The 18814-nt window shown below is 45.0% G+C and overlaps 1 protein-coding gene across 1 annotated transcript in view; it reads left to right on the top strand.

The window, feature by feature from the left end:
* The window catches only part of LOC115159075 (potassium/sodium hyperpolarization-activated cyclic nucleotide-gated channel 1-like), a 203474-nt gene that overhangs the window by 109249 nt on the left and 75411 nt on the right, over nucleotides 1-18814 (top strand). The window contains exon 4 of the mRNA XM_029708447.1: nucleotides 11332-11550. Within this exon, the coding sequence (XP_029564307.1) occupies nucleotides 11332-11550 (219 nt within the window). The remainder of the gene's footprint in view (nucleotides 1-11331; nucleotides 11551-18814) is intronic.

Raw genomic sequence — 18814 nt, 5'->3', positions numbered from 1 at the left:
AGCCCGCCCAGAACCTTGCAATCGATGAGAGGATGGTAGCCTCAAAGGCCAGAATCTGCCTAAAACAGTACATGCGTAACAAGCCGACCAAGTGGGGTTACAAACTGTTTGTTTTGGCTGATTCTGCGTGTGCCTACACGTGCAATTTTTTTGTTTATGAGGGGAAGAGCAGTTTTGCGACCGGTAAGGGACTCAGCTATGATTCTGTCATGGCATTATTGGATTTTCAACTGCTGGGGAAGGGTTACAAACTGTTTGTGGACAATTTCTACACAAGCCCTACCCTGTTCACAGACCTGAAGAAGCTGGATATGTGGGCTTGTGGCACCATTCGGCCCAACAGAGTGGGCTTTCCCAAAACCAAGCAGAACGACATGCCTAAGCGGGCTGAGCGGGGTACCATGCGGTGGATCCGTGAAGATGGCCTTCTCTTTGTCAAGTGGATGGATACCAGGGAGGTGGTCATGTGCTCCACTATCCACAAGTCCTTCAGTGGAGATCACGTCATCAGGCATGTGAAGGGCGCTACTGGGGAATGGACAGCCAAAAATGTCCCCATACCTGCAGCTATCAAGGACTACAACAAGAGCATGGGGGGTGTAGACCTATCAGATGCACTGATAGGCTACTATAATGTGCTACACAAGACCATGAAATGGTACAATACTTTTTTTAAATCATTTTATCGACATTGCTGTTGTCAATTCATTTATTATACAGAAGGAAATGGCCAAGAGCTGTGGAAAGCCCCCCATCTCCCAGCTAGCCTTCCGAGAGCTGCTCATCCAGGAGCTTGCTGGCTACAACAAGTCCACTGCAGCACCTCCTGTCCCCTCTACCTCTTCTGCTCCTTCAACCAGTGGTATTCACCTGCCTAAATTCATCTCTGCAGGCATGAATGTGCCTCAGGGCAAAAAGGGCACAGTGGGGAGGCGACGCTGTGCCCTTTGTCACAGGAAGTGCCCCATCACCTGCACCAACTGTTCAGTAACCCTCTGCTTTACAGCAGAAAGAGACTGCTATGGGCCATGGCACAAGCAGCACAATTTTGTGTAGAGGACTGAGGGTCCTCACAATACTGTACATTGAATGTATGTAAATGGTTACCCTTGTTATTAAAATTTTTCAACATTTTATATTTGTATTATTTTTTGTACTTTATTTGAGTGGTGTGTTAGAATATCATTTTTGTATTTTGTATATAGTTTTTACATCAAAATGTATCACTGTACCAATTTGGCCACTTGGGTACATTTGGGTACATTTGTGTGGGACACCTGGGTGACCTCATGCTCAATGTCATGTAGCTCGCTCATTCCTGAAGATATGTTTCTGAAACTTTTCTCAGATACTGTTGCCCTCTTACATTCTGCATAGAAATTATCCCCAGCATCCTATCTGAATGTTTGGCTGTTCCTTTTCAGTTGAAAGATGGTGCAACAACAATAGAAACCAGAAAACGTATGTTTGTTTCCTTGTATTTTCTTCTACCAGATCTATTGTGTTATATTCTCCTACATTCAATTCACATTTCCACAAACGTCAGAGTGTTTCCTTTCAAATGAAACCAAGAAAATGCATATCCTTGCTACTGGGCCTGAGCTACAGACAGTTAGATTTGGGTATGAATTTAGGCGGAAATTAAGAGAAGTGGGGGGGTAGCCCTAACAGGTTTTAACGACCCCACGGTCCATAAAACTCCCAGCTGCACCTGAATCGACTAGTGCCTTATACTGGAAGTGAGGGGGAAAAAAATCGGGAAAACAAACTGAAGTGTACAGGTGGTCGACAGGGGGCTCTGGGTGTGGCTGGTGCTGACTCACCTGGGGGGTCGATGTAGTGCTCTGCCTGCCATCCAAACTCCCGGGGGGACTCCTCCAGCACCGGTCCGCAGTGTGTCCTCTGCGCCCGCAGTGGGTGCAGGAGAGGCCCCCCTCCGGTCCTCCTTGATGCAGCTCCTCCTATCTCCATGGGCTGTGGAGCAGGAGGGCTGGGAGGTGGAACGAAGAGGCCCCGACTGGAACGTCCCCGGGCAGCCAGCAGGTTGTCCAGTCTGATGGATAAATCCACCAGCTGGTCCAGTGTGATGGCGTGGTCCCTGCAGGCCAGCTCCCGGTGGACATCCTCTCGGAGACTGCAGCGATAATGATCCATCAGGGCCCGCTCATTCCACCCCAACCCCGCGGCGAGAGTCCTGAACTCCAGGGCGAAGTCCTGAGCTCTCCTCGTCCCCTGTCTTAAGTGAAACAAATCGCTCACCTGCCGCCTTGCCCTCCGGGGGATGATCGAATACCGCCCGGAAGCAGCGGGTGAACTCCGGGTAGTCACCCCGAGCAGGAGTCTGGGCCATCCCAAACCACGTTGGCCCATTCCAGGGCTCTACCCGTAAGACAAGAGACGAGGGTGCTCACCTTTTCTTCGTCGGAGGGAGAGGGGCGAACGGTCGCCAGGTAGAGTTCAGCCTGTAGCAAAAACCCCTTACATCCCGCAGCTGTCCCGTCAAACTCCCTCGGTGGCGCAATCCGGATGCCGCTCGCGCCAGCTTCAGGGGGGGTCGGTAGGGGCGCCGGCTGAGGAACCGGAGCTGGTCCGGTGGGTGAAGCCCCTCTCTCCCAGTTCTCCAATCTGGCCAGCACTTGGTCCATCGCCGAGCCCAGGCGGTGGAGGAGGTTGGCATGCTGTGACACCTGTTCTGCCACTGACGGTGCTTCCACTCCTGCTGACTCCATATCTTTAGTGGTGCGGGATTCTGTCACGGTTCCTTAAGGCAGGAGGAAAGGGCAGAGTCAAACGCAGGAGACGTAGTCCAGTAGTGTAGAACGGTATATTTATTGCACCGAGAAACCACTCGGCGTAACCAAAGGGCATAGGGTGCGCCCAGAGACCACACGGGAACACAGTAAACCCTGAGAAAACAAAAATACGCACGGGGCGCAGCCCGGCAAATACAACATTCCTCTAGCGAGAATCCGCTGGGGACAAAATGTGCAAAAGCACAGAACATTCACAGACCTGCCCGCTGACGAACAAACAATCCCGCACAAAGACGAACCCAAAGAAACAAACTAAATACCTCCCCACTAATGACAGACAAGACACAGGTGCGGGCTAGATCAGACAAAAAACAAAGAACACAGAAAAATAGATCGGTGGCAGCTAGTAGACCGGCGACGACGACCGCCGAGCGCCGCCCGACGGAGGAGGGGCGCCATCCTCGGTGGATACTGTGACAGCGCCTATTTGCTTGACATCATGAGAAAATCTAAAGAAATCAGCCACGACCTCAGAAAGAAAATTGTAGACCTCCACAAGACTGGTTCATCCTTGGGAGCAATTTCCAAACGCCTGAAGGTACCACGTTCATCTGTACAAACAATAGTACGCTAGTATAAACTCCATGGGACCACGCAGCCGTCATACCGCTCAGGAAGGAGACACGTTCTGTCTCCTAGAGATGAACGTACTTTGGTGCAAAAAGTGCAATCAATCCCAGAACAACAGCAAAAGACCTTGTGAAGATGCTGGAGGAAACAGGTACAAAAGTATCTATATCCACATTAAAACAACTCCTATATCGACATAATCTGAAAGGCCGCTCAGCAAAGATGAATACATTGCTCCAAAACCGCCATAAAAAAGCCAGACTACAGTTTGCAACTGCACATGGGGACAAAGATCGTACTTTTTAGAGAAATGTCCTCTGGTCTGATGAAACAAAAATAGAACTGTTTGGCCGTAATGACCACCGTTATGTTTGGAGGAAAAAGGGGGAGGCTTGCAAGCCGAAGAACACCATCCCAACCGTGAAGCACGGGGGCGGCAGCATCAAGTTTTGCGGGTGCTTTGCTGCAGGAGGGACTGGTGCACTTCACAAAATAGATAACATCATGAGGGGTACGAAAATGATGTGGATATATAAAGGAACATCTCAAGACATCAGTCCTGAAGTTAAAGCTTGGTCGCAAATGCGTCTTTCAAATGGACAATGACCCCAAGCATACTTCCAAAGTTGTGGCAAAATGGCTTAAGGACAACAAAGTCAAGGTATTGGAGTGGCCATCACAAAGCCCTGTCCTTAATCCTATAGAACATTTGTGGGCAGAACTGAAAAAGCGTGTGCGAGCAAGGAGGCCTACATACCTGACTCAGTTACATCAGCTCTGTCAGGAGGAATGGGCAAAAATTCACCCAACTTGTTGTGGGAAGCTTGTGGAAGGCTACCCGAAGCGTTTGACCAAAGTTAAACAATTTAAAGTCAATGCTACAAAATACTAATTGAGTATAAGTAAACTTCTGACCCACTGGGAATGTGATGAAATAAATAAAATATTAAATAAATCATTCTCTACTATTATTCTGACATTTCACATTCTTAAAATGAAGTGGTGATCCTAACTGACCAAAAACAGGGATTTTTTTACTAGGATTAAATGTCAGGAATTGTGAAAAAGTGAGTTTAAATGTATTTGGCTAAGGTGTATGTAAACCTCCGACTTCAACTGTACATGGCTTGGTTCTTGTTTACCAGTTGCATGTGTGTACTGTATGTTGACAGTATGCATGTTTATAGTAGGCCTTTGCATGCTCCTTAATCCCCCAGCGGGAGATTCGCTGCTGCAATGGTGGCTTCTCCAGGCATAATGGCTTTGACGGTTAACCCACCGTTGGTTCCCCATGCAGATCAATTCATAGACATACAGTATATATGTTGATATACATCATTGGTTGCGTGCCATATTATCAACACTACAACATACAGTTACATAAACACATTACACCATTCTTCAACATTTTAACATAATACAATGGCAGTTTGAATGCACAGAGATACCTTGATGAGATCCTGAGGCTCATTGTAGTGCCATTCATCTGCCATCATCACCTCATGTTTCAGCGTGATAATGCACGGCCCCATGTCACAAGGATCTGTACACAATTTCCTGGAAGCTGAAAATGTCCCATTTCTTCCATGGCCTTCATACTCACCGGACATGTCACCCATTGAGCATGTTTAGGATGCTCTGGATCGACGCGTACGACAGCATGTTCCAGTTCCCGCAAATATCCACCAACTTCACACAGCCATTGAAGCGGAGTGGGACAACATTCCACAGGTCACAATCAACAGCCTGATCAACTTTATGCGAAGGAGATTTGTCGCTCTGCATGAGGAGAAAAAAACCTAATCAATCTATACACAATACCTCATAATGAACATATTTTTAGAAATGTTTGCAAATGTATAAAAAAATAAAAATAACAAATACCTAAATTACGTACAGTAAGTATTCAGACCCTTTCCTATGAGACTCGAAATTGAGCTCAGGTGCATCCTGTTTCCACTGATCATCCTTGAGATGTTGCTTCAACTTGATTTGAGTCCATCTGTGGTAAATTCAAGTGATTAGACATGATTTGGAAAGGCACACGCCTGTCTATATTAGGTCCCACAGTTGACAGTGCATGTCTGAGCAAAAACCAAGCCATGGGATAGGATAAAGTAATCCTTCTAACCCCCCCCCTTAAAAGATTTAGATGCACTATTGTAAAGTGGTTGTTCCACTGGATATCATAAGGTGAATGCACCAATTTGTAAGTCGCTCTGGATAAGAGCGTCTGCTAAATGACTTAAATGTAAATGTAGAAAGAATGGTCTGTAGAGCTCCAAGACAGGATCGTGTCGAGGCACAGATCTGGGGAAGGGTACCAAAAAATGTCTGCAGCATTGAAGGTCCCCAAGAATACAGTGGCCTTCATTCTTAAATGGAAGAAGTTTGGAACCATCAAGACTATTCCTAGAGCTGGCCGTCCGGCTATACTGAGCAATCGAGGGAGAAGGGCCTTGGTCAGACCAAGAAGCCGATGGTGTGGCGGATGAATCAGAATTAGTTGGGTAACATAGATAATTAAGATGTTTTATTTGCATAATATGCTCATGTAGCTCTCTTCACGACAACAGACACAGGTTGGTTCCTTGAAACGGGCGTTTATTGCATTGCACGTCTTTTTCTCCGATGCATCCACGTCACGCCGTGAGAACTCGTTGGCTGCTTGTCCTGAAAAGAGGTTCTTGAATCCTTAAAGTCCCTTGAAAGTCCCTTTACTGTCTTTCTTAGCCTCTGCCAGCAACAATTATGACTCAGATTAAGATCTGCTTAAGTTAGATTGCACACAGTCAATAAAACAAATTCCGTAGCAGTAACACAACAGAGAACGTTAGTTCCGGGATGGAACATAAAAACACAAACAATGGCCTAACGTTAATTTACCTGTTACATCACATTTAAATTCTTATCTATACATCAATAAATCATTTATTTATTTACTACATCAAATAAACCTTGAATTATGTATTAATCATGCATCGTGAACACAGCATCGATGTAACAACACTTACAGCTTATGTGAGATACTTGTCATATGTGAATGTATCTGTTAAACCAAGTGAAGAGATGGCGTGATTAATGGGGAACCAATTACTTGTCTGTGCACAAGTTACTCCCTCCTTTTCCATTTTGTGGGGATGTGTATGGCAGTGTCTGGATCCATGTATGTGTGTGTCCTCTCTTAGATCTTGCACTTATCCTGGGATAGTGTATGACCTAGAGGCTCACTCCCCTCAGTGAGCTTGTCCAGGAGTGGAGTCAAGAGGGGGTTTACTTGAGATGGGAGTATCTAGTGTTGTCAATTGATTTATGCCATTGGATGAGCTAATGGTTCTGTTCTATACCGTACCAGGGAGAGACGGTTCAAGTTTGGGGTAGGAGGACCAGACACTGGTCTATACAATGAACACTGTTGATATAGCAGTTGCTGTCTGCTATGTTTTATAGATATCTTTCATACAAAACTTAACCTTTGTGAACTGTTCCTAAGATCTGTGTTTCGTCATGTACGTTGAAGGGGTGCATCTTGGCTATAAAAGCTCTTTGTACTTTTGTGTAGTCACTTTTCAATGGTTAATTAGTAGAGAGCGCATCATTGAAAGTCAAGTGCTTTTGCAAAAGCATCTTAATTATTAAAGATGTAGTTTTAAGTATAACTCTGACTGGTGTGTGAAGGTTGTAACTCTCCTCATTTGTTAATGCAGAAATTAGCCACCACAATGGTCACTCTGACAGAGCTCAAGAGTTCCTCTGTGGAGATGGTAGAACCTTCCAGAAGGACAACCATCTCTGCTGCACTCCACCAATCAGGCCTTTATGGTAGAGTGGCCAGACGGAAGCCACTCCTCGGTAAAAAGGCACATGACATCCCGCTTGGAGATTGCCAAAAGGCACATAAAGGAATCTCAGACCATGAGAAAGAAGATTCTCTGGTCTGATGAAACCAAGATTGAACACTTTGGCCTGAATGCCAAGCGTCATGTCTGGAGGAAACCTGGCACCATCCCTAGGGTGAAGCATGCGGGTGGCAGCATCATGCTGTGGGGATGTTTTTCAGTGACAGGGACTGGAAAACTAGTCAGGATCGAGGGAAAGATGAACGGCAAAAAGTACGCGAGATCCTTGTTAAAAACTTGCTCCAGAGAGCTCAGGACCTGAGACTGGGGCGAAAGACAACGACTCTAAGAACATAGCCAAGAGAACGCAGGGTTGGCCTTGGGACAAGTCTCTGAATGTCCTTGAGTGGCCCAGTCAGAACCCAGACTTGAACCTGATCAAACATCTCTGGAAAGACCTGAAAATAGCTATGCAGCGACGCTCCCCATCCAACCTGACATAGCTTGAAAGAATGTTAGAAACTCCCCAAATACAGGTGTGCCAAGCTTGTAGCGTCATACCCAAGAAGACGTGAGGCTGTAATCGCTGCCAAAGGTGCTTCAGCAAATTACTGAGTAATATATATTATTTTTTTATATACATTTGCAAAAAATTCCAAAAAACGGTTTTATGCTTTGTCATTATGGAATACTGTGTGTAGATTGATGAGGGGAAAAACTATTTATTCCATTTTAGGTATAAGGCTGTAACGTAACAAAATTTTGAAAAAGTCAAGGGGTCTGAATACTTTCCGAATGCACTGTATAGGAAAATAAAAATAAGCCTTCAAACTTTTTTCTTTCAAGGCAAATCCATCTTATTCAAACTGTATGCCTATTTGACCCCTTTGTTTTTTTGGCTGCAATCACACTACCAAAACCTGAACCCAGTGAACTGTTTGTTACATTACTCACCTTAACTTCTTGGGGCTATGTGGAACGCTAGCGTGCCACCCGTGGCGCACCCTATCAACAGCAGGTGCATTTCAAGAGCGGCAAATTTGAAACCAAATAAATGTCAAAATTCAAATTTCTCAAACATACAACTAACTTACACCCTTTGAAAGATAAACATCTTCTTAATCTAACCACGTTGTCCGATTTCAAAAAGGTTTTACGGGGAAAGCATAAAGTTAGGTTATGTTAGGAGAGTACATTGACAATAGCTGTGTGTAATGCATTGTCGATTCAAAGACAGGCATCACCAATAATCCATTACCTTTGATTCTCTTCATCAGATGTCACTTCCAAAGAATCCCAGGTCCATAACGAATGTAGTTTTGTTCAAAAAAGCTCATCATTTATGTCCAAAAACCTCCGTGTTGTTAGCACATGATCTAAGCCAGCCGGACTTCACTTCACTTCACGAACGGAAAAAATATATTTACGTTCGTTCAAACATGTCAAACGTTGTATCGCATAAATCATTAGGGCCTTTTTTAACCAGAACATGAATAAAATTCAAGGCGGACCATTGGGTTCTCTTTTAAAACGTTTCGGAATGAGAGTACCCACCATCAACTCGCGCGCAAGGTGTCTAATGTGCCATCACCGTTCCAAGGCTCTTCTTCAGTCAGATCTCAGAGTAGAAGACTCAAAACACTTTGTAAAGGCTGGGGACATCTTGTGGAAGCAATAACCCCAAAACATTCTTCAGACCCTTTGTTTTTCAATGGTATAGGCTTAAAGTCAATTCAACACATCAGGTATCCACTTCCTGTCAGAATCTGTCTCAGGGTTTTGCCTGCCAAATGAGTTCTGTTATACTCACAGACACCATTCAAACAGTTTTAGAAACTTTAGGGTGTTTTCTATCCATATATAATAAGTATATGCATATTGTAGTTACTGGGTAGGATTAGTAACTAGATTAAATCGGGTACATTTTTTTATCCAGCCGTGAAAATACTGCCCCCTATACCCTAACAGGTTAATAAATGTCACAAATGTCACAAGCCTCCAGGTCAGGATATTCTGTACAACTCCTGATCTGCTAACCCACTTCCTAGTGGCATAAATTCCATCCTCCTGCAAGCCACTAGTCTTGAAGACTTCAATGTCGATTTTATAAAATAAATAAAACATAAAAAAAGAGAGTAGAGTCATGTAATATGGCTAGCAAGCCACCAAACAGGCCCCTACATCTATGACTACGTCCAAAATGGCACCCTATTCCCTATATAGTATATTACTTTTGACCAGAGCCCTTTAGGCCTCTATAGGCACTACAAAGGGAATAGGGTGACATCTGGGATGCACACTATGACTCCCGGCAAGGCATATAAGCTCAATTTGGAAAGACGGATGTGACAGCTCCCTGATACAGTCTCTTGTAGTTGCTCTTCCCGAGTGTCTGACTCCTCCAATTGTCTCTCCTGTTCCTCTCTTTTTGTGAACTAAAAGTGCTGAGGAAGTACTCCAGCAGAACACTTCATAGAAAGAACTACTCATGCACCTCTAGAACACTGTCACTCCCAAACCCCACTGTCTCAAACACTGTTGTACTAAATATAACATTTGTTCTATGTTCTGTCTTTTATTGGTGTTTTCTAGAATGCTTCCTCCTGTGCTCTGTCTTTAACTGGTGTTGATGCATCACCTGTGACACATTTTATGTTCTTTCTTTTCCTGCTGTGCCACCTCCAGTGTGTGCTAGGCTTCATCATACTGTGCTGTTGTATGTTCTGTCTTTTCCTGCTGTGCCACCTCCAGTGTGTGCTAGGCTTCATCATGCCGTGCTGTTGTACTTTATTACATTCATTGTATGTTCTGTCTTTTACTGCTGTTTGTCTGCCACATGTATGCCAACTCCTTGCTCTCTTTTACTGTTGCTGTAGTGCCTGCCACCTCCAGTGTCTGATACATCACACACCATACTGTTATACTTTATAACAAATTCCTACTAGGTTTTTTGCTGCCGCTCTCTTGGAAGCCACCTCAAGTGCCTGCAACTATTGTACTTTACCCAGGTCTTTTTTTCTCTGCTGCTGTCTTGTATGCCACCTCCAGTCTGTCAATTACTCAGCTCCCTACATGGAAGCCTTTGAAACCTGTATGCTAGAACTGCAAGATCTGATTTCTCTTGAGGAACTTAGCAGGTTGGTTGATGAACATGCCCTGTCTTTTATCGGAGTTGTCTTTTCTTGTATGCCACACCTACCAGTGCTGTCGCTGCAGGCTCCCTATTGCTTTTTAAAATCAGAGCATCCATCATCAAGATTTCATTTCAGTAAAATTTTACATTTAGAGCTTCAATTTCCACACTGTATAAGCACTTGCATTTAGTGTACAAGAACTTTGTGACAACTGCTGATGAAAAAAGGGCATTATAAATACATTTGATTGATTGACATTTACAGCAACAGTAAGGATCATCAGGAGACTATGTTGAGAATCAATGCTGAAGAATGCGGTTGTATAAATACTGTATGCTATCGATTCAAACCAATGTACCAGATGCTTAGTCTAGGCTCGAGCAGGGTTTATAGTATCTGGGCTGAATCATAGGACTGTATTTCTGCCTCTCTGCACTGAATCCCATTAAACCACTTGTGGTAATCAGCCATAAGAAGGGGTATGTCCCAAATGGCACCCTATTCCCTAGATAGTACACTACAAAAGCAGTGCACTATGCAGGGAATAGAGTGCCATTTGGGACGCAGTAGAGAAAAGGCAGAAACCAGGCAGAACCCGCGCCTCTCTGCTTCCTCCGTCGAGCTCAGTGAAGTGAAGGATCCCTAGGTCAAAGACAAACTCTTACACAGCTAATGGAAGTAATCAATGTTGATTAGCACCGCTTCCAGCCATCAATTGTTTTACACGCGTTGGCCAAGGAGGACTGAGGGAGCGAGGGAGGAGAGGGAGGGGTGGTTTAGGCACTCTGTGAGTGTAACGTGCCCAAGCATGAAGGGTATGTTGGCAGGATGTTCTGTGGAGGTTCAGTGATCCATCAAAGAGAAAGATCCTCCTCTCTCTCTGTGCTGTAAATCTTCTACAAGCCCGCGGTAACTCCCCCCTTTTCTCTTCTCTCTCCCTCCTTCTCCCCCATCCTCCCCCTGTCTCCCCTGCAGAATGACTCGTGGGGTAAGCAGTACTCGTACGCTCTCTTTAAGGCCATGAGCCACATGCTGTGTATCGGGTACGGCGCCCGGGCGCCCGTCAGCATGTCCGACCTGTGGATCACCATGCTCAGTATGATTGTGGGCGCCACCTGCTACGCCATGTTCGTCGGCCACGCCACCGCTCTCATCCAATCACTGGACTCGTCCCGCAGGCAGTACCAAGAGAAGGTAAGCCCTTACGTAACATAAAATCCTATGTTTTTATTATGCTTTTGTTTTTATTATCATTATTTATCAACTCAATGGTTTCCTGCACCTGGTGTTCCATGTTATGTTGTTCATTTCCATCATGAGGTAAGTGATTTAATATTTTCAAAACTTTTATATATTTTTACAATACATAATGCTTATTTCTCTCAGGTGGATTATGCCTACACTGGGCCTGTATTTTAGGGGTGCTGCACTGCACTCATAGAGTCTCAGATCATAATATCTCCGTTCTGCTAGGTTGCTCTGAAAGAGGATTTGGAAAAGCCCTCACAGATACCAAAAACACTTGTCCCTGTTGTGAGAAGGTTCCCAGACAGAACTACAGTAGCACCATGTCTGCATCCCAAGTGCTCTGGTCGAAAGTAGTGCACTATGTAGGGAATAGGGTGCCATTTGGGATGCTACCCATCTCTGTTTGGGTGCTTTTAGGGAACACTGTTAGGGGATCTAGACTATTACATAATTTCTGCATGAAATTATTCATCATGGACCACCAAACATCTGGAGTCATGCTAATGAGTTTTGAGTTCTTAGTATAAGCTATTAGAATCTAAATGATGGGCTTTTGCATTAAAGCGCAGAGTTCAATTCCCATATCCGTTAGACTAGTGTTATGGCTAGGGCTTGCTTCTGAAGCTGTGGGCTTATAAACACTTATGATGCAATCTAGTCTCACTGTACCGATACAAATCTGTCAGTTTGACCCTTGCAAAGATTGGTTAGGATTAGGGTTAGATCATTACTACCCACTGTTCTGAGTCTGACCCTTAGACCCTTAGATAGATTAAATAGGTTAGTTAGCACCAGTGGCGATCTATGACTTTAGCCATAGTAATCTGTGCTGACCATTGGATAGGTTTCTTAGTAGGCTCACCTTTGAGTGATCTGATTATCCATAATAATCTATTCTAGTGCTAACCTTTGGGGAGATTGGTAACTGTAGCATCAGTGGCTCTCTTTGACTGTAGTCTCACCTGTGATCTGTGAATGACTTGGCTTAGATTCGATTCCATCCGTTCCCTCATCTTGGCTACTTTATTGATTATCTGGTTTGTATTTAATGTCAGGAAGTTGTGAAAGCATCAATTTGATAAAAAATGTAAGACCCAATGAGCTGTCCCACAAACTGGATTGAACACAACACACATACACTCAGCAGTGGATGAATAACTTTCACTGTTTTATACTGCAATATATACTGCAATATTTCACTGTTACCGCAATATTAATTAATTTGCCTAATTCATAGCTACATGTTTCATTTAAAATTGTGGAATGATATCCTGAACATATCGAAACATTTTAAAACACTTCCATAGAACATATAATAAATAGAACATTTTCATACAGAACACATAGAATGCACAGCACATAGAACTAATAGAACAGAGTAATCCCTTGCATTGTACATCTAACCAGGGTGAAGATCACACGATGACGATCACTTTGTGATATATCATCAGTTGAATCACCTAGCTAGATAATTGGTAAGATTTCATTGTTTGGCGCTCTGCAAACATTATTAATCATCGAGAATGCCTTTGCTATCACCTATATGTCTAAAGTGTTGTTATCTCACGCTTTTCGGTCTCACAGTCACAGCTCTGATCAGAGATCCCACAGAGGCAATGAACCCTCGGCAGCATTACATGTGATCCACTGTCTCTGAGTCAAGCCATGCCAAACCAAGATGTAATGAGCTGGCCTACATATCCACCACATTTGCTGGAAAGGACAATGTTAAAATATCAGAGCCAGCACAGTTTGGTTTAGGTTGGGACTATAGTGTGAAAGAGTAACAATGCAGGGAGGCAGATTGATGCATGGAACAGCTGATAGAATAGAATAGCCTAGCCCGGGACTTGGGCAAGATTGAATTGATGATGCAGAAGACAGCATGGCAGTATGATAGCCCTGTGTAGATTTGCTACATCACCAACAGGAGGAACGTCTAAGGTTTCACCCCCGGTTAAACCCTACACAGCTGATTCAAACGATCAAAGCTTGATTATTAGTTGAATCAGCTGTGTAGTTCTAGGGCAAAAACCGAAAACGTTCACCCCTTGGGGTCCCAAGGACCGAGATTGGGAAACCTTGCAGTAGAGTACATTTTTACGAGGATGATACCTAAGAACGTGCTCTAAATGAATAGCAAACAATCAAATAGGACTTTAAAAATACCATTTACATTACAACCACTGGCCTTCAAACAATTTCCACAGCTTTATTTTGTGTTAAAATACTTCAGGGAACATTGGGTTTGCAAAAGCTATACAGTCCTCTCCTGAAATCATGGCTTCTATTCAAGTCAAAATCAACTAGCATTTTATTGGTCACATATTTTGCAGATCTTATCGTGGTTATAGCGAAATGCAGATGTTCCTAGCTCCAACAGTGCAGTAGTACCTAACAATACATGTGCACCCCCCCAAAAAAAAATAAAAAATAAAGGAATAAAGAAATATATAAATATTAAAACTAGCAATGTAAGAGTCCGGAATATATATACAGAAGTATGTGGACACCACTTCAAATTAGTGGATTCGTCTATTTCATCCACACCCATTGCTGACAGCTGTATAAAATCGAGCACATAGCCATGCAATCTCTATAGACAAAAATTGGCAGTAGAATGGCCTTACTGAAGAGCTTAGTGACTTTCAACGTGGCACCTTCTTAGGATGCCACCTTTCCAACAAGTCAGTTAATCAAATTTCTGCTCTGCTAGAGCTGCCACAGTCAACTGTAAGTGCTGTTATTGTGAAGTGGAAACATCTAAGAGCAACAACGGCTCAGCCGCGAATTGGGAAGCCACACAAGCTGACAGAACGGAACCGCCGAGTGCTGAAGTGCGTAGCATGTACAATGTCTGTCCTTGGTTGCAACACTCACTACAGAGTTCCAAACTACCTATGGAAGCAACGTCAGCACAATAACTGTTCATCTGCAGCTTCATGAAATGGGTTTCCATGGAAGAGCAGCCGCACATAAGCCTAAGATCACCATGCACAATGCCTAGCTTCGGATGGAGATGTGTAAAGCTCGCCACCATTGGACTCTGGAGCAGTGGAAACGTGTTCTCTGGAGTGAAGAATCACGCTTCACTATCTGGCAGTCCGATGGATGAATCTGGGTTTGGCGGATACCAGGAGAATGCTACCTGAACAAATGCATAGTGCCAACTGTAAAGTATGGTGGAGGAGAAATAATGGTCTGGGGATGTTTTTCATGGTTCGGGCTAGGCCCCTTATTTCCAGTAAAGGGAAATCTTAACAGCATGCAATGACATTCTAGACAATTCTGTGCCTGCAACTTTGTGGCAACAGTTTGGGGAAGGCCCTTTCCTTTTTCAGCATGACAATGCCCCTGTGCACAAAACGAGGTCCATACAGAAATAGTTTGTCAAGATCATTGTGGAAGAACTTGACTGGCCTGCACAGAGCCCTGACCTAACGCCGGATTCCTGCCATAAACCCTGGACCATTGATCATCACAGCTAGCTAGCTGCCACTGAGTGACCCAGCCCCGAAGCTAGCCCTGAGCCAGGCACATCTCCCAGCTAGCAAACGAAATTACCACAACTACAATACATCTTTTGCCATTTGGCCCGGTCCGTTCGTCGACACCTTGCCCCGCTGTACCACCACGACTGGTCCGCAGATGCAATTCCATCAGCTGTGTCTTCAACCAGCCTTTGCCGGACATCAGAGCAGACGCTTCTACTTACCCCGGACTGCTAACTTTAAACGCAGTGTCTCCCGTGTGCCAGTGTAGCAACGACTACCCTGCGGCTTCCCTGTTCCATCTATTGCTGTACACTGGACCCTATGATCACTTGGCTACATAGCTGATGCCTGCTGGACTGTTCATTTATCACGGTACTCCACTTTGTTTACCTTTGTTTATCTGTCGGCCCTAGCCTCGAACTCAGGCCCTGTGTGTAGCTAACCGACCCTCTCTGTCCATTCATCGCCATTGTACCTGTTGTTGTCTTAGCTGATTAGCTGTTGTTGTCTTACCCATTGTTGTCTTAGTTAGCTCTCCCAATCAACACCTGTGATTTCTTTATGCCTCGCTTTATGTCTCTCTCAAATGTCAATATGCCTTGTATACTGTTGTTTAGGATAATTATCATTGTTTTAGTTTACTGCGGAGCCCCTAGTCCCACTGTACATGCGGTGACCTCACCCAGTATAACCAGCGTGTCCAGAGATGCAACCTCTCTTATCATCACTCAGTGCCTGGGCTTACCGCCACTGTACCCGCACCCCACCATACCCCTGTCTGCACATTATGCCCTGAATCTGTTCTACCACTCCCAGAAACCTGCTCCTTTTATTCTCTGTTCCCAACGCACTAGACAACCAGTTTTGCTAGCCTTTAGCCGTACCCTCATCCTACTCCTCCTCTGTTCCTCGGGTGATGTGGAGGCTAACCCAGGCCCTGCGTGTCCCCAGGGACTTTCATTTGTTGACTTCTGTAATTGAAAAAGCCTTGGTTTCATGCATGTTAACATCAGAAGCCTCCTCCCTAAGTTTGTTTTACTCACTGCTTTAGCACACTCCGCCAACCCTGATGTCCTTGCCGTGTCTGAATCCTGGCTTAGGAAGGCCACCAAAAATTCTGAGATTTCCAAACCCAACTACAACATTTTCCATCAAGATAGAACTGCCAAAGGGGGAGGAGTTGCAATCTACTGCAGAGAGAGCTTGCAAAGTTCTGTCATACTTTCCAGGTCTATGCCCAAACAGTTCAAGCATCTAATTTTAAAAATGAATCCCTCCAGAAATAAGTCTCTCACTGTTGCCGCCTGTTATAGACCCCCTCAGATCCGAGCTGTGCCCTGGACCCATATGTGAATTCATTGACCCCCCATCTATCTTCAGAGTTCGTTCTGTTAGGTGACCTAAACTGGGATATGCTTAACACCCCAGCAGTCCTACAATCTCAGCTAGATGCCCTCAATCTCACACAAATTATCAAGGAAACCACCAGGTACAACCCTAAATCTGTAAACATGGACACCCTCATATATATTAAGTTGACCAACTTGCCCTCCAAATACACCTCTGCTGTTTTCAATCAGGATCTCAGCAATCACTGCCTCATTGCATGTATCCGCTATGGGTCCGCGGTCAAACAACCACCCCTCATCACTGCTAAACGCTCCCTAAAACACTTCTGCGTGCAGGCCTTTCTAATCGACCTGGCCCAGGTATCCTGGAAGGATTTTGACCTCATCCAGTCAGTCGAGGATGCCTGGTCGTTCTGTAAAAGTAATTTCCTCACCATCTTAAATAAGCATGCCCCTTTCAAATGTAGAACTAAGGACAGATATAGCCCTTGGTTCACTCCAGACCTGACTGCCCTTGACCAGCACAAAAACGTCCTGTGGCGGACTGCAATAGCATCGAATAGTCCCCGCAATATGCAACTGTTCAGGGAAGTCAGGAACCAATACACACAGTCAGTCAGGATAGCAAAGGCTAGCTTTTTCTGTAGCTCTATCTCCCCAAAAATGTGGGACACTGTAAAGTCCATGGAGAACAAGAACACCTCCTCCCAGCTGCCCACTGCACTGAGGCTAGGAAACACGGTCACCACCGATAAATCCATGATAATCGAAAATGTCATTAAGCATTTCTCTACGGCTGGCCATGCTTTCCTCCTGGCTACCCCAGCCCCGGCCAACAGCTCCGCACCCCCCACAGCTACTTGCCCGAGCCTCCCCAGTTTCTCCTTCACCCAAATCCAGATCGCAGATGTTCTGAAAGAGCTGCAAAACCTGGACCCGTACAAATCAGCTGGGCTAGACAATCTGGACCCTCTCTTTCTAAAATGATCCACCTCCATTGTTGCAACCCCTATTACCAGTCTGTTCAACCTCTCTTTCGTATCGTCCGAGATCACTAAAGATTGGAAAGCTGCCGCGGTCATCCCCCTCTTCAAAGGGGGTGACACTCTAGACCCAAACTGTTATAGACCTATATCCATCCTGCCCTGCCTTTCTAAAGTCTTTGAAAGCCAAGTTAATAAACAGATCACTGACCATTTTGAATCCCACTGTACCTTCTCCGCTGTGCAATCCGGTTTCGAGCTGGTCATGGTGCACCTCAGCCACGCTCAAGGTACTAAACGATATCATAACCGCCATCGATAAAAGACAGCACTGTGCAGGCGTCTTCATCGACCTAGCCAAGGCTTTCGAATCTGTCAAATACCGTATTCTTATCAGCAGACTCAATAGCCTTAGTTTCTCAAATGACTGCCTCGCCTGGTTCACCAACTACAGAGTTCAGTGTGTCAAATCGGAGGGCCTGTTGTCTGGACCTCTGGCAGTCTCAATGGGGTTACCACAGGGTTCGATTCTCGGGCAGACTCTTTTCGCTGTATATGTCAACGATGTCGCTCTTGCTGCGGGTGATTCCTTGATCCACCTCTATGCAGACGACACCATTCTGTATACATCTGGCCCTTCTTTGGACACTGTGTTAACTAACCTCCAAACGAGCTTCAATGCCATACAACACTCCTTCCGTGGCCTCCAACTGCTCTTAAACACTAGCAAAACCAAATGCATGCTTTTCTCAACCGTTCGCTGCCCGCACCTGCCCGCCCGACTAGCATCACTACTCTGAACGGTTCTGACCTAGAATACGGGGACAACTACAAATACCTAGGTGTCTGGCTAGACTGTAAACTCTCCTTCCAGACTCATATCAAACATCTCCAGTCCAAATCAAATCTAGAATCGGCTTTCTATTTCGCAACAAAGCCTCCTTCACTCACGCTGCCAAACTTACCCTACTGACTATCCTACTGATCCTCGACTTCAGCGATGTCATCTACAAAATAGCTTCCAATACTGTACTCAGCAAATTGGATGTAGTCTATCACAGTGCCATCCGTTTTGTTACCAAAGCGCCTTGTACCACCCACCACTGCGACCAGTCGCCTGGCCCTCGCTACATATTCGTCGCCAGACCCACTGGCTGCAGGTCATCTATAAGTCTATGCTAGGTAAAGCTCTTCCTTATTTCAACTCACAACACCCACGTGCTCCAGCAGGTATATCTCACTGGTCATCCCCAAAGCCAACACCTCCTTTGCCCGCCTTTCCTTCCATTTCTCTGCTGCCAGTGACTGGAACGAATTGCAAAAATCACTGAAGCTGGAGACTTACATTTCCCTCACTAACTTTAAACATCAGCTATCTGAGCAG

The sequence above is a fragment of the Salmo trutta genome, chromosome 23 (genome assembly GCF_901001165.1).
Source record: "Salmo trutta chromosome 23, fSalTru1.1, whole genome shotgun sequence".
Taxonomy (NCBI): Eukaryota; Metazoa; Chordata; class Actinopteri; order Salmoniformes; family Salmonidae; genus Salmo; species Salmo trutta.
The sequence above is the reverse complement of the archived record's forward strand: the minus strand, read 5'-3'. Positions and strand labels throughout refer to the sequence as shown.